Source organism: Macaca thibetana, chromosome 8, assembly GCF_024542745.1.
Source record: "Macaca thibetana thibetana isolate TM-01 chromosome 8, ASM2454274v1, whole genome shotgun sequence".
In the NCBI taxonomy this organism is placed as follows: Eukaryota; Metazoa; Chordata; class Mammalia; order Primates; family Cercopithecidae; genus Macaca; species Macaca thibetana.
In genome coordinates this window covers 59,603,419-59,615,473 of record NC_065585.1, presented here as the reverse complement: position 1 = coordinate 59,615,473, position 12,055 = coordinate 59,603,419, and the positions used below count along the sequence as shown (strand labels likewise).

The window sequence follows — 12,055 nt, the reverse complement described above, 5'->3', positions numbered from 1 at the left end:
CAGGACTGTGGGCATTCCTGAGGAGTGAAAGTGAGGCTGGAGTTTTGGGATGCTAGTAAGTAAGGTGGAATAGAGTCTATTCCATACCGTGGCCACTGTTCACTCACATGGGCTCCCCCGCATACCCAGTGATTGCACACATTCATGGTAAGGGCGATGAGTTCTCCTAGATCTACAAACAGGTTCTTTCCTGGCTTAGGATGGGATATGTCTGCTTGTAGTTTTATATAAAGGGATGGAAATGCCACGGGTAATTTTGGAGGGGGGCTGTTGGCTTTTGTTTGGCTGTAATCTGTTCTCTCTTTATATCATCTAGCACTTGAGTGTTTGCTCCCCATTGTCCAATTTTGGTGAAGCAAAGCCACTGCTTACCTTTTGGACATGTAGTCCCATTACGACTGCCAGATACTCCTAGATTTTTTACTTTATAGTAACTTTTCCCTGACTCAACACATTCCTCGATTAAGATTCCATAACAGGATTTTTCTGTATGAGTATGGTAAGTAAAGGATTGTTGTATTTTTCCTCCGTAGTGGAAAGACTGATAGATAACACTCATGGCAGCTCGGAGGGGCTGCCGTGGACAGTAGGGCGGGTACTGATACTAGATGCAAGGCTTGTGTATCGATTTGAACCCTGAGAGCGCACCAACAGACAGACAACACGAGGCGGTGTGGAGCAACACGATGTTGTAATGAGCGCCTGGGTGCAGATGGGGGGAGGCCTAAAATGGCGTCATCCCCACGTGAGGATGGGGGAGGGACTCTATAGTCCTCTGTAAACAGGAAGTGTCCCAGTCTGATGTGACCGCTGCATATACCCATACGGCCTCCCTCTGGATCTTCAGGGGGTGTGTGTCTTCCAGCCAGCTCTCTTCCTGCTTCTGCTATCTTGCTGACACACACTGCTGGAGCAAGTGGCCTTGTGCCTTGGGACTGGGTCTGAGGAGGGAGGAATTATTCATTCCCTTAAGCTTTCAGGCCCTGGGGAGAATCTTTCTCCCAGCACTTTGAAAGGCTGAGGCGGGAGGATCACTTGAGACCAGGAGTTCAAGACCAGCCTGGCCAACATGGCAAAACCCTGTCTCCACTTAAAAAAAAAAAAAAAAAAAAAAAATTGGTGTGGTAGCGCCTGCCTGTAACCCCAGCTACTCTGGAGGCTGAGGCATGAGAATTGCTTGAAGCCAGGTGGTGGAGGTTGCAGTGAGTCGAGATTATGCCACTGCAATCCAGCCTGAGTGACAGAGCGAGACTCTATCTTAAAAAAAGAAAGAAAGAAAGAAAAAAGTGAATCCTTGGACCTTATTAGAAATTCCAATTCACAAATTTGGGGTAGGGTCCAGGGATCTGAATTTTTAAGAATTAACTCAAAGTATTTTCATTCAGATGCTTTGGGACCACCCCTCCCAAAACTGGCTTAGAGTGAGACATGCGTGTGGACATAATAGATCCATCTAGGAAGGTTAGTTAGAACTGGGTGGTCAAGGGGCTTGGAAGCCATGCTGACACATTTGTTTTGGGTACCTATAAAAATGTTAGAAATGTGATGTATTATAGGGATGTATTTGGAAATGTTTACACTAAAATGATATGATGTTTGGAATTTGCTTTAAAATAGCCTAGTTTGGGTAGGATGGCAAATGCAAAGAGAGCTTTGGTGGGAGAATGGATGGAAAAATTGGCTGTATGTCGATGATTGTTGAAGCTAGGTCATGGATTCCTGGTGATTTATGATGTTGCTTTTTCTACCTTTGTGTCCTTTTGAATATTTACATAATAAAATGTAAATTAAAAGGATAGGGGAAAATGGGGAAACAGAAAACAAGTTTCTCTGTGGTTTGTGCATGGCTTGTCAAGATGGCTTATTTATTGAAACTTCTCAGCTACCCCTCAAGTTTCTCATCTGTAAAATGGAATAATTATATATTATTGATAAGGATATTTTGGAGATTAACTGAGGTAATGTAAAGCACTTAACACAGTGCCTAGTCCATCATTTTCCGTAACAGAACTTATTTTTATTATTACTCAATTTTGGCAGGCAGTCGAGTGCTATCAAAGAGGTTTGAGCGTAAGAGTGACGTAAAGCTGTTTACAGAACCATAGAAGAAGAGTATTTCAGCTTATTGGAGTTGCTACACAATGAAATTAGAATTTCAGTATTAGAGTCAGGGAAACCAGCAAAACAGGTCATACCTGCTTCAGCCTCAAGGCTGAACTGGGAACATTTCTACTGGGAACCTGTAGGTACTGAGTCAGCCTCAGTGACAGGGGGCAGCTTTGTTGCCTGCCTGGATAAAGCCTGGAACCACATAAAGGGATAAGAACAGTGGGAACCAGCCAGGGATGTGCATTTTAAGGCCAGGGCAGTAGTAGAGGACACCTAGAGCCAAGAGAAGCAAATCTGAATGGGGACTGGCAAATACAGGGTTGACCTAGCTGGGCCAAATGATTGTGAGACCCAGTTATAAGGGGAAGGGGTTTGGCAAGACATCAGAACAGGTCTAGGAACTCTTACCAAAATACACAGGCTGTTCAGAGAAGGAGCTGAAGTCGGATCCAGTTCTAGACTGGTGAGCTGAGAGTGCTGCTGGGGCAGGGAGCCATGATCAACTTCCAGAGGGATTGAACAGGGGCAGGAGCTGGGGTTGTGGGAGAAAAATAAAGCCAACCTCTTCGGAGGAATCAGCAGTATCACTGTGGAGGCAGGTTGCTTGATGAAGCCTGTGGACCCATGCTTTAATTCAGGACTCAGAATTCCTGCACAGCCACCTGGAATGACCACTCCAGACAGACCTGGATCGTCATGATCTGCAGAAGACTAGGTGTCTTTCCTATGGTCTCAGAGGTTAGCCCCTGCTGTTAGCCTCTGCTACTTGACCAGAGATTCTCTTAAGCCTCATGTGGTTTTAGCTATAATGATCTGGTCTATTGAAACATGAGTAATAGTATGTTGTAAACATTTGTCTCCTTCCCATATCTGTACTTAAAAACAAAACAAAACAAAAAAACCTCAAAATGGCTGGGTGTGGTGGCTCCTGCCTGTAATCCCAGCACTTTGGGAGGCTGAGGAGGGCAGATCATGAGGTCAAGAGATCGAGACCATCCTGGCCAACATGGTGAAACCCCATCTCCACTAAAACTACAAAAATTAGCTGGGCGTGGTGGCACGTGCCTGTAGTCCCGGCTACATGGGAGGCTGAAGCAGGAGAATTGCCTGAACCTGGGAGGCTTAGGTTGCAGTGCGCTGAGATTGTGCCGTTGCACTCCAGCCTAGGCGACAGAGCAAGACTCTGTCTCAAAAAACAAGCAAACAAACAAATAAAGCCCTCAAAATACCACATGTGGAAAACATGGTTGCTTGTATATATGATGGTTGATCCTATTGCCTTAGAGCATAGTTACAAACTGTTGCCTATTTCTTATAAAGGCCCTCCCTCCCCTCTGCCCCCCATCCTGGTTAGTACTGTATAAGAAACATTTTAGGCATCAGGTATTTGATGAAAACCTAAAGGATGTGTCCTAGTCTGAATTTGCTTGACTCTGAAATTAGATGGTTAACAAAGTTTAGAGACTGTAGGTTCTCATTCCTAATTTGTCTTCATCAAAATAAAACAAACACCAAAGATTTACTTTTATTAATTGACAATATAATTTTGGTGCATATTTTTGAGAAGATAAAATTAGTTTTAATTTTTCCAACTTCACTTTAGGCCTGTACTAACTTTTAATAAATAATATTAAACCACCAAGGGATTGTTAAAAATTTATAAAACATATTTATAATAGAAAAGTTTTCAGCAATAAAAAATAGTGATGTAGGTTGATATTTATTGTCATGCAAAAATGGCTAGTATATATACCAAGTGAAAAAATTAGGTTTCAAAAGAGCATATATAGTTGAGTTCATTTTTGTCATAAAATGTGTGTGTTTACAGAGATTGAAAAACATTGAAAAACATTCTCTGATTTCTAGATATTTACTCTTTAAACCACACTCTAGATGTTTCCTCTTGTTACTTTGATCATCAACTTAAAAATGCTTATACGTTTAATTTTGGAACCTGTAGGTATTTGTAGAGCGATGAGAATTTAGCAAAAGAGTTTCTTTATTGTATATGACATATAACAGAAAAATTTCGTTGCAATGTTTTTTGTTCCTGGTTATAAATATATCTTAATTCTTTATGCAGGGTAATTCATTAATATTGGTGGGAATTTCTATGCTGAAGCTAACTCTTTTCTTCTTCTACAGCTGGCCAAATTCCGCAGTCTCCTGTGCACAGCGGAGGGCGAAGCAGCAGCTTTTCTGCTGAGCAATCACCGCCCACCGCAGCCTTTGAAGGGCCGCAAAGTGAGAGCCTCTTTCCGTTAAAAATTGTCACCAATCAACTCCCCCAAACATGGCTGTGGAGAGACAATGAAACAAAACAAAACACAACACAAAAGTCTCTGCCAACAACTCCTTTGTAGAATTCTAATTTATAGGAACCATTTTACTATGAGCTTCAGTGTCACAAAGAACACCAGATCTCTCTCTCTCTCTTGTAATTTTTTTAGTGATAGGGTCTCACTCTGTCACCCAGGCTGGAGTGCAGTGGTACCATCTTGGCTAATTGTAGCTACCAGCTCCTGGACTCAAGTGATCCTCCCACCTCAGCCTCCAGAGTACGTAGGACCCAGCATGCCTGGCTAATTTTTTTTTTTTTTTTTTTTTTTTTTTTTTTTTTTAGAAATGGAGTCTTGCTATGTTGCCCAGGCTGGTCTCCAGCTCCTGGCCTCAAGTGAGCCTCCTGCCTTGGCCTCTCAAAGTGCTAGGATTTCAGGCCTGGGCCATCAAGCCCAGCTGGCTTAGATCTCTTTACTAACTTACTGTCTCATATTTGCACTCACGGATATTCACAGTAAGCATTGTTTGACATATATTAAAAGCCATGAAATATGTCTACTTCAACCTGCATGAAAATATGGTTAACATTGCAAACTTCAGAATGTATTAAAAATTTTACCTTGCCGTAGAGACTGAATTAGTCACAGCTCTCAGTGATGTTAGGTGGAAACTTACATCTCAAATGATAGGATTGTGATACTTTTTTTTGAAACAAGTGATTCTGCTTAATATTTTGTTGTTATTCCAATTCATAAAAAGTAGATTATGTTTTCCTATAAGGATAATTTTTGCAGTGATTATGTTGCTAACTCTCATTGCATGATACCTTTAATAAAATGCACAATATAAGAGTTAAGGGCAATGGGATAAAGCTACTTAATGTGTCTCCTCCACTGATCAAAAATATTCCTTATGGTCTTGGTGAGGAATTCCTCAGGGTATAAATGGCTATTTACACTGTAATGAATTATACCATATATAATATTCACTCAGTAATGTTAATAATGAACTGGCTAATAGTTGACAAAATGCAATGCCTGCCAGTTTATGACACTAACATGGTTTGAAACTAACATATAACATAGTACCAGTGCAGTCACAGCTGCCCTCAGGCATGATGAACACCTTGCCCGTTTTTGCCTGGTGTTTTGGCAGCAAAGCAGGACGCAGTCTTGTGTGGGCCATTATTCTGTCAATTTGTGGAAAAAATTACTTCAGTCTCCTATAAATATATAACGGGTCCATAAGCCCTTCAACCCATTTCCATGGCAAAACTCACTTTTCCTTTTATGCATGTACCTCCATCTCTTAATTTTGTCAGGTGGAGCTTGATCTTAATTTTAACCTATTATTTTTTTTTTTTTTGGTTTGTTTTTGGTGGGGGATAAGAGTAGTGTTTCTTTTGCTCTTTCTGGTACAAACGGAGAGACACTAAGCATTAACTTAATAACCGCATTTAAGACTTGAACACATGCTATACTTTTGTCATCTTCTAACATAAGTTTACCTGAGTTCCCTTGATTTTGATGATTTGTTTCTTATATCTCTCTTCCTCTGGATGTAGTTTTTTTTTTTTTTTTTTTTTTTTTTTATGACTGAGTCTTACTCTGTCACCGAGGCTGGAGTATAGTGGCATGATCTCGGCTCACTGCAACCTCCACCTCCCGGGTTCAAATGATTCTCCTGCCTCAGCCTCTTTAGTGGCTGGGATGACAGGCACCTGCCACCACACCTGGCTAATTTTTGTATTTTTAGTAGAGATGGGGTTTTGCAGTGTTGGCCAGTTTGGTCTCAAACTCCTGACCTCAAGTGATCTACCTGCCTCGGCCTCTCAAGTTGCTGGAATTACAGGCGTGAGCCACCACGCCTGGCTTGAATGTAGATTTTAATAATTAACCTTATCCTGCAATGTTGATAGAGTAACTGAATATCAGTAAATTGTGTAACAGTGGTGGATACTGTTGCATAAGGTGAGCTCCTGAAGAGTGAAGCTAATACTTTGGTCAATGTTCTTTTCCCCTCTGTGTCTAGTTTAAGGCTTTTAGAAGATTGATCTGTAGCAATTATTTAATGAATCAAATATTTAAAAAAATTTTATTTGCTGTCTTTGGTAATTATCTCTCTGCTTGAAATCAAATGTACTGTAAGTTAATATAACAAGTAAAATACATTATCTTTTGAAAATAGTTTCTTTTTAAAGGAATACTAATTAATTGTAACTTGTAAAACTAAAAGTTCTAATGGTTTCTGAAAGCCAGTGTTGAGTGGAAAAGTGTTTCTTTAGTTTGGAAAGACCTGTGAAGTATCCCAGTCAGAGAAAGAACCTATTTTCTCGAAGAATGTAAGTTGCTATATCTGGAGGGGCATGTAGGACAGGGGTTCTAATTACTGTCTGTGAGAGTTACTGCTTTGTAACTTATGGTTTCTGCTGCAATGTTGTGTTGGTTCTGTATTATAAATTGCACCTTAATAGACCAAAAATATCTATACAGCACTGATTTCCTTGAATATTGTGTGTTAACTGATATATCTCCTAGAGGCAAAAGGTTTAAATGTGTGTTAAAATGGTTATATTGCTTCCTTTTTAAACAAATTAAAAAGTTGTAAATACTAGTGTAGATCTCTTTTGTTTACCACAGCAAATATTGATTTTATGATTGTTAAGCATTTCATATTTTAATTTAAATTGGATTCAACCACAATAAAGAAAATGAGACAAGCTTTCATTTTCACAAACTTGGCTTTATTATTAACCACTCAATCCATTCAAGAATAACTTGTCCACTTAGTTTTCATGTTTCCTTCATGTGTCCTTCAATTACCTGAGACTGGGTAATTTACAAAGAAAAAAAGGTTTAATGGACTCACAGTTCCACATGGCTGGAGAGACCTCACAATCATGGCAGAAGGCAAAAGGCACATCTTACATGGTGGCAGGCAAGAGAGAGAATGAAAATCAAGCAAAAGCAGTTTTCCCTGATAAAACCATCAGATCTCCTGAGACTTATTCACTACCACAAGAACAGTATGGGGGAAACCACCTTCATGATTCAATTACCTCCCACTGGGTCCCTCCCATAACACGTGGGAATTATGGGAGCTACAATTCAAGATGAGATTTGGGTGGGGATACAGCCAAACTGTATCAGATGGTGTCTCCTAGATGTCTTTGTTGTAAAGTTATTATGTCCTTTGTAAATATTTGTTAGGAAGGGATTCTTTTAAGAGTATGTAAATATTCTGTTCCTCATTAAACCTGTAATTTATTCATTTATTTCCAGCATAGATTTAGAGATACCTGTGTTATTTAATAGGCTGTAATCTGTTGTTATCATTGTTTATTCTGATGCTCAAATTTTTTGTTTTGCCCAGCAGGAGCACCTTCAAGCTGACTTGTGTGTCCTTTTGTCATGTCCCCATGTACTTACTTTCTGGTAGCTATCGTATGTTCCTGGATCATTTTATACTTTTCTTTTCCCAGCCCTAGAACCAAGGAGCCCTGATTTCTTTTAGTAGAAAATAGTATTGAGAAAACCAAGATTTGGGTGAGCTCATTGCTATTGGAATGTTGCTACTCTGAGGCCCTCTTGATAAACAGTGGTTGAGAATGTATACGCACAGATAAACATCTACATGTCTATACTTATTTACATTAAAACATGATTTCACACTCATATCTCCAATTCTAATCCAGCACTACAGTGTTCATTCTAGTTTTCTCCATTTCTATATTTGTAATTTCCTTCTCCAACAGTGAGAAACCTGGCTTCCATTATCCCCAACATAGTTTCTGATTTGGCTCATTCTTCTGTGTGTAGCAAATACCCCATTACTACTTCACCTCTCACCCTCACACTGCACAGATGCATGTCTCACTCAGCTTGGGTTCTGGCATCCTGGGCTAGGCTGCGTTGTCCCTCCTGTCATCATGCAGTGTCCACCTTGCTTGGCTCTATCTTATAGACATTGGACTAAATTTTCGGGAAGGGAACAGAAAGGAAGGGGAGGAGAAGGGGAGGGGAGGGCAGAAGGGGAGGGTGTAGGGAAGGGGAGGGGCAGGGGACAGGAGGGGAGGTTGGGATAAGAGTAAGATTATGCTTTGAAATATTTGTTGAGCTGTTCATAGGGAAGTCCTTTTTAGTTTTTCTAACATAAAGTTAGTAGCTTTACTTATACACATTCTATCAAAAATGGTGTGGGAATGGGATATTTTTTGAAAGGCTTTCAGTACCTTCTGAGTGGGGCTGCAGAAAATGTAGGTCAAGAAATAGTGGTCTTATTTGAGAGGATGGGAAGGCATCCTGGCCCTCAGATAACTACCTCACCAAGCTCTTTCACATTTTACTGAAGAAGACTAAATCCTTTACGTTAAGGTTTCAATACCCATTGAAATGCAAACTCCACTCAGGAAAATTTTCCAAGTTACCAGTAGTGATATGCACTTGAGTATAACTGATCTTCATATGTCAACTTTTGGTAGGACCAAAGACTCTGACAGAAGGAAAGTTAGCTTGATACAAGAGTGAATGATCTGAGTGTTTGGATAATCAAGGTGGACTTGAACCACTTCACAGTTTTGCCTGTATGCTTACTCTACCCTAACACCTTGCACCATGACTGATGTATAGTAAATACTCAATTTTGGTGAATAGAAATCACTCTTTCTTGAGTCGAATTAATTGGCGATTTTTCTGGTGTGGCTGGAAACCTGCCTTTCCCTCCCTAAAGAGAAATTATACCAAGCAAGGACCCCCGTCTCTGTCATGGGCTGACAGCAGTCTTTCTTCCTGAAGATCTTCAGCATTTTCTTGCTTCACCACTCCTGCCAGAATAAGTTACCCAGCGGAAGAAAGTGGGTACATTAAACTTCCTTGTTTCAAATGAGTTTGCTTCCAATATAGCTCTTCTGGGTGAAGAGAATGGTCAGTTTATCTTAGCTGTGCTCAGAGAGTGAGAGTTGCAGAAACTGTGTGGGTTTGTGTCTCAATGAGATCAGATGAACCATAACTTAGCCCTAAGTTATTTATGGAAGATATGACTTAGGAAAAATATGTTACACAAAGATTTTGTATTTTAAGAAGGACTCCTGGAAATAACTGTGTTATGGAGGAGATACATAACTGTATTATGTGTCTAAAGGCTCAACACATACACAAACACATAATTAAATGATACTGGCATTAAAAAAAATAGATGGCATAGTATCAGTCAGGTTCCAGAAAGGAGACAGAAACCACTCAGTATTCCAAACAGAGGGTGTAAATACTTGGGATTAATTATACAAGTGATGAAAGATGCTGAGAAACCAAACAGAGGACAGTGAGGCAACCAAGAGATTAGCAAGAGCAGGAGGCTCCCGCCTTCCACAGGAGGAGGCAGTGTTCTTGGAGCCCAGGAGCTGAGTTGAAATGAAAATATGCCTGAGTGGTAGGATCTGGTTATTTTTTTTAAAAAAACACAGTTATTATCTAAGATCTTACTTGAGACAGAGAGGAGGGGAGAAATACTCTGGGTTCTCTCTTTGTTGTATCCACTAAATTTCCACTAGTACCCGTAGATGGAACCTCGCCAGAAGCCAGACACATGAAAGGCCATCCACTTTGTGATACAGAGATTAGTGGAAAGGTCTAGGATTGAATCTGAGACCATATGGGCTTAAGACCAGCCAAGACACCAGCGCTGAGCACCTCCATTATTAGGTCAGACAAAAGACTCTGATGCTAGGGTGGAAGTCTCCAGAGAGAGAAAACCAATGTTATACTTCTCTCCCATTCTGTAAATTTAATTTGACCACCATTTATTGGACATGTTAGATGCTAAATGTAATGCTAGGGATTAGAGATATAAAGATGATTAAGATGTTATTCCTGCTCTTAAACAGCTCAAACTTCCACGGCACGAATAAAAACAAAATGCCTCAATACAAAATATTAGTTTTCTTAATTTTAGGCATCTATAGAGTGCTGTGGGAATGTGGAGAAAATGAAGAAATTATTAGTTCTGGAAAAATTAACAAAAAGCATGAAGATTTCCAAGTGTGGTATATTTGGAAATTGAGTTCTTTGGTTCCCTGTGTGGTTTGGTACCTAGTGTCTGGGGACAGGGAGATGTATCAATGAGGACTCTTTTGTTTTAGAATAATAGGAACTCAGCTCAAAATAGCCAAAACAAATAATATAATTTATTTATTTATTCGTTTAGAGAAGGGTCTTGCTTTGCCACCCAAGCTGGAGTGCAGTGACGCAAACATGGCTCCCTGCAGCCTCAAATTCCTGGGCTCAAGTGATCCTCCCTCTCAGCCTCCGAAGTAGCTGGGACTACAGATGTATACCACCATGCCTGGCTAATTTTTTTCTGATAGAGATGGGGTCTTGCTATGTTATCCAGACTGGTCTTGAACTCCTGGCCTCAAGCAGTCCTCCTGAATTGGCCTCCCAAAATGCTGGGATTACAGGTGTGAGCCACCACGCCCGACCAATAATGGAATTTATTGATTCACACAATCAAAAAGTCCAGAGGTAAAGCTGGCTTTCATCATGGCAAAGCCAGGACCTGCAATCAGGCCTCAGTCTCTCTACTTCTTGGCTGCCCCCCAACTTCTGTGGGCTCTGTTAGCAGTGAGACTTTCCCCTCGTGTTGGCAGATGAATGCCTGCACCTCTGTACCTATACCACCTTCTATAAGACAGCTTCTAGAAGGTAAAGGAGGGCTTTTATGTCCAAAGACTTCAAAAAGTGTCTGACTTGAATTCTGACTGACCTGGATGGAGTCACATGCCCATTCTTCATCAAGTCCTCATGGCAAATGGAGAGAACATTGGCTCAGGGCAGCAGCGGGAGTCAGCTTCTTTCATAACTGAGCAGACTAAGAGTGGTGGGGTTCAGAGGGACACTGCAGTGAAAGAAAATGGGGGCTAGGACCCAAAGGTTGGGAAAATACTCTGCACAGCAAAAGCAACAAATATCTATTTAGACCTGAAAAAGTGGCTCAAATAGGACAGAAAAGAATAAAATTCATGAGGTAATTCAGAGTTTCCAGGAGATAACTGTCATTCAATTAAGAGATGTTTCTCAAGCCAAAAGTAGAGTCAGCATTTCAATAAGGCATAAGATTAAAATTTTTTTTCTTGCTAATGCTTTGATAAAGTGATTAACTGGCATGAGGAAGAATAGGGACTGTCAGACCTGGGAACTAAACCTGGAATTGCAAACTTGGCATTTCAGCAGGACAGAGCTACTGGGTGACCCAATCTTGTTGGTGTCCCATGTGGGACTCACATGTGGACACTGGGTTCTGAGCATTGTGGCCTGTCTCTTGCTGGCCTCTCTGAAGTTCCAAGAAGGCAGAGACACGTCTGTTAGATTTAATCCTCATCTCTCTTAGCCTTCTTTGAACTTGTCTAGCAACCAGCACGGAATGATCATGCCTTCTATTCACAGTGCCTTGTCCTGGCAGGTGGTTCAAGAAGTACTTGTTGAAAACCCTGATGAATGAACACATGGATAAGCACCACTTGTTAGGTTTTAGTGTAGTACTGAAGACAAATATACACAATTTTCTGAAAAAGCAATTTTCTGAAAAAGCTACTAACTTCCTCCTCCATTTTTCAAGCTACATATCTGTGTGAGTCTGGATTTCCTTCAAACAGTTCAAACAAAACAGCCTA

General features: G+C 40.6%; 2 protein-coding genes across 3 annotated transcripts in view; one reads left to right on the top strand and one right to left on the bottom strand.

Moving 5' to 3' along the window:
* The window catches only part of CA13 (carbonic anhydrase 13), a 36,835-nt gene extending 29,722 nt beyond the window's left edge, over nucleotides 1-7,113 (top strand). Inside the window, exon 7 of the mRNA XM_050801240.1 lies at nucleotides 4,255-7,113. Within this exon, the coding sequence (XP_050657197.1) occupies nucleotides 4,255-4,374 (120 nt within the window). The 3' untranslated portion in view covers nucleotides 4,375-7,113. The remainder of the gene's footprint in view (nucleotides 1-4,254) is intronic.
* RBIS (ribosomal biogenesis factor) overlaps nucleotides 1-12,055 on the bottom strand; it is an 872,964-nt gene that overhangs the window by 59,642 nt on the left and 801,267 nt on the right. The window lies entirely within an intron of this gene.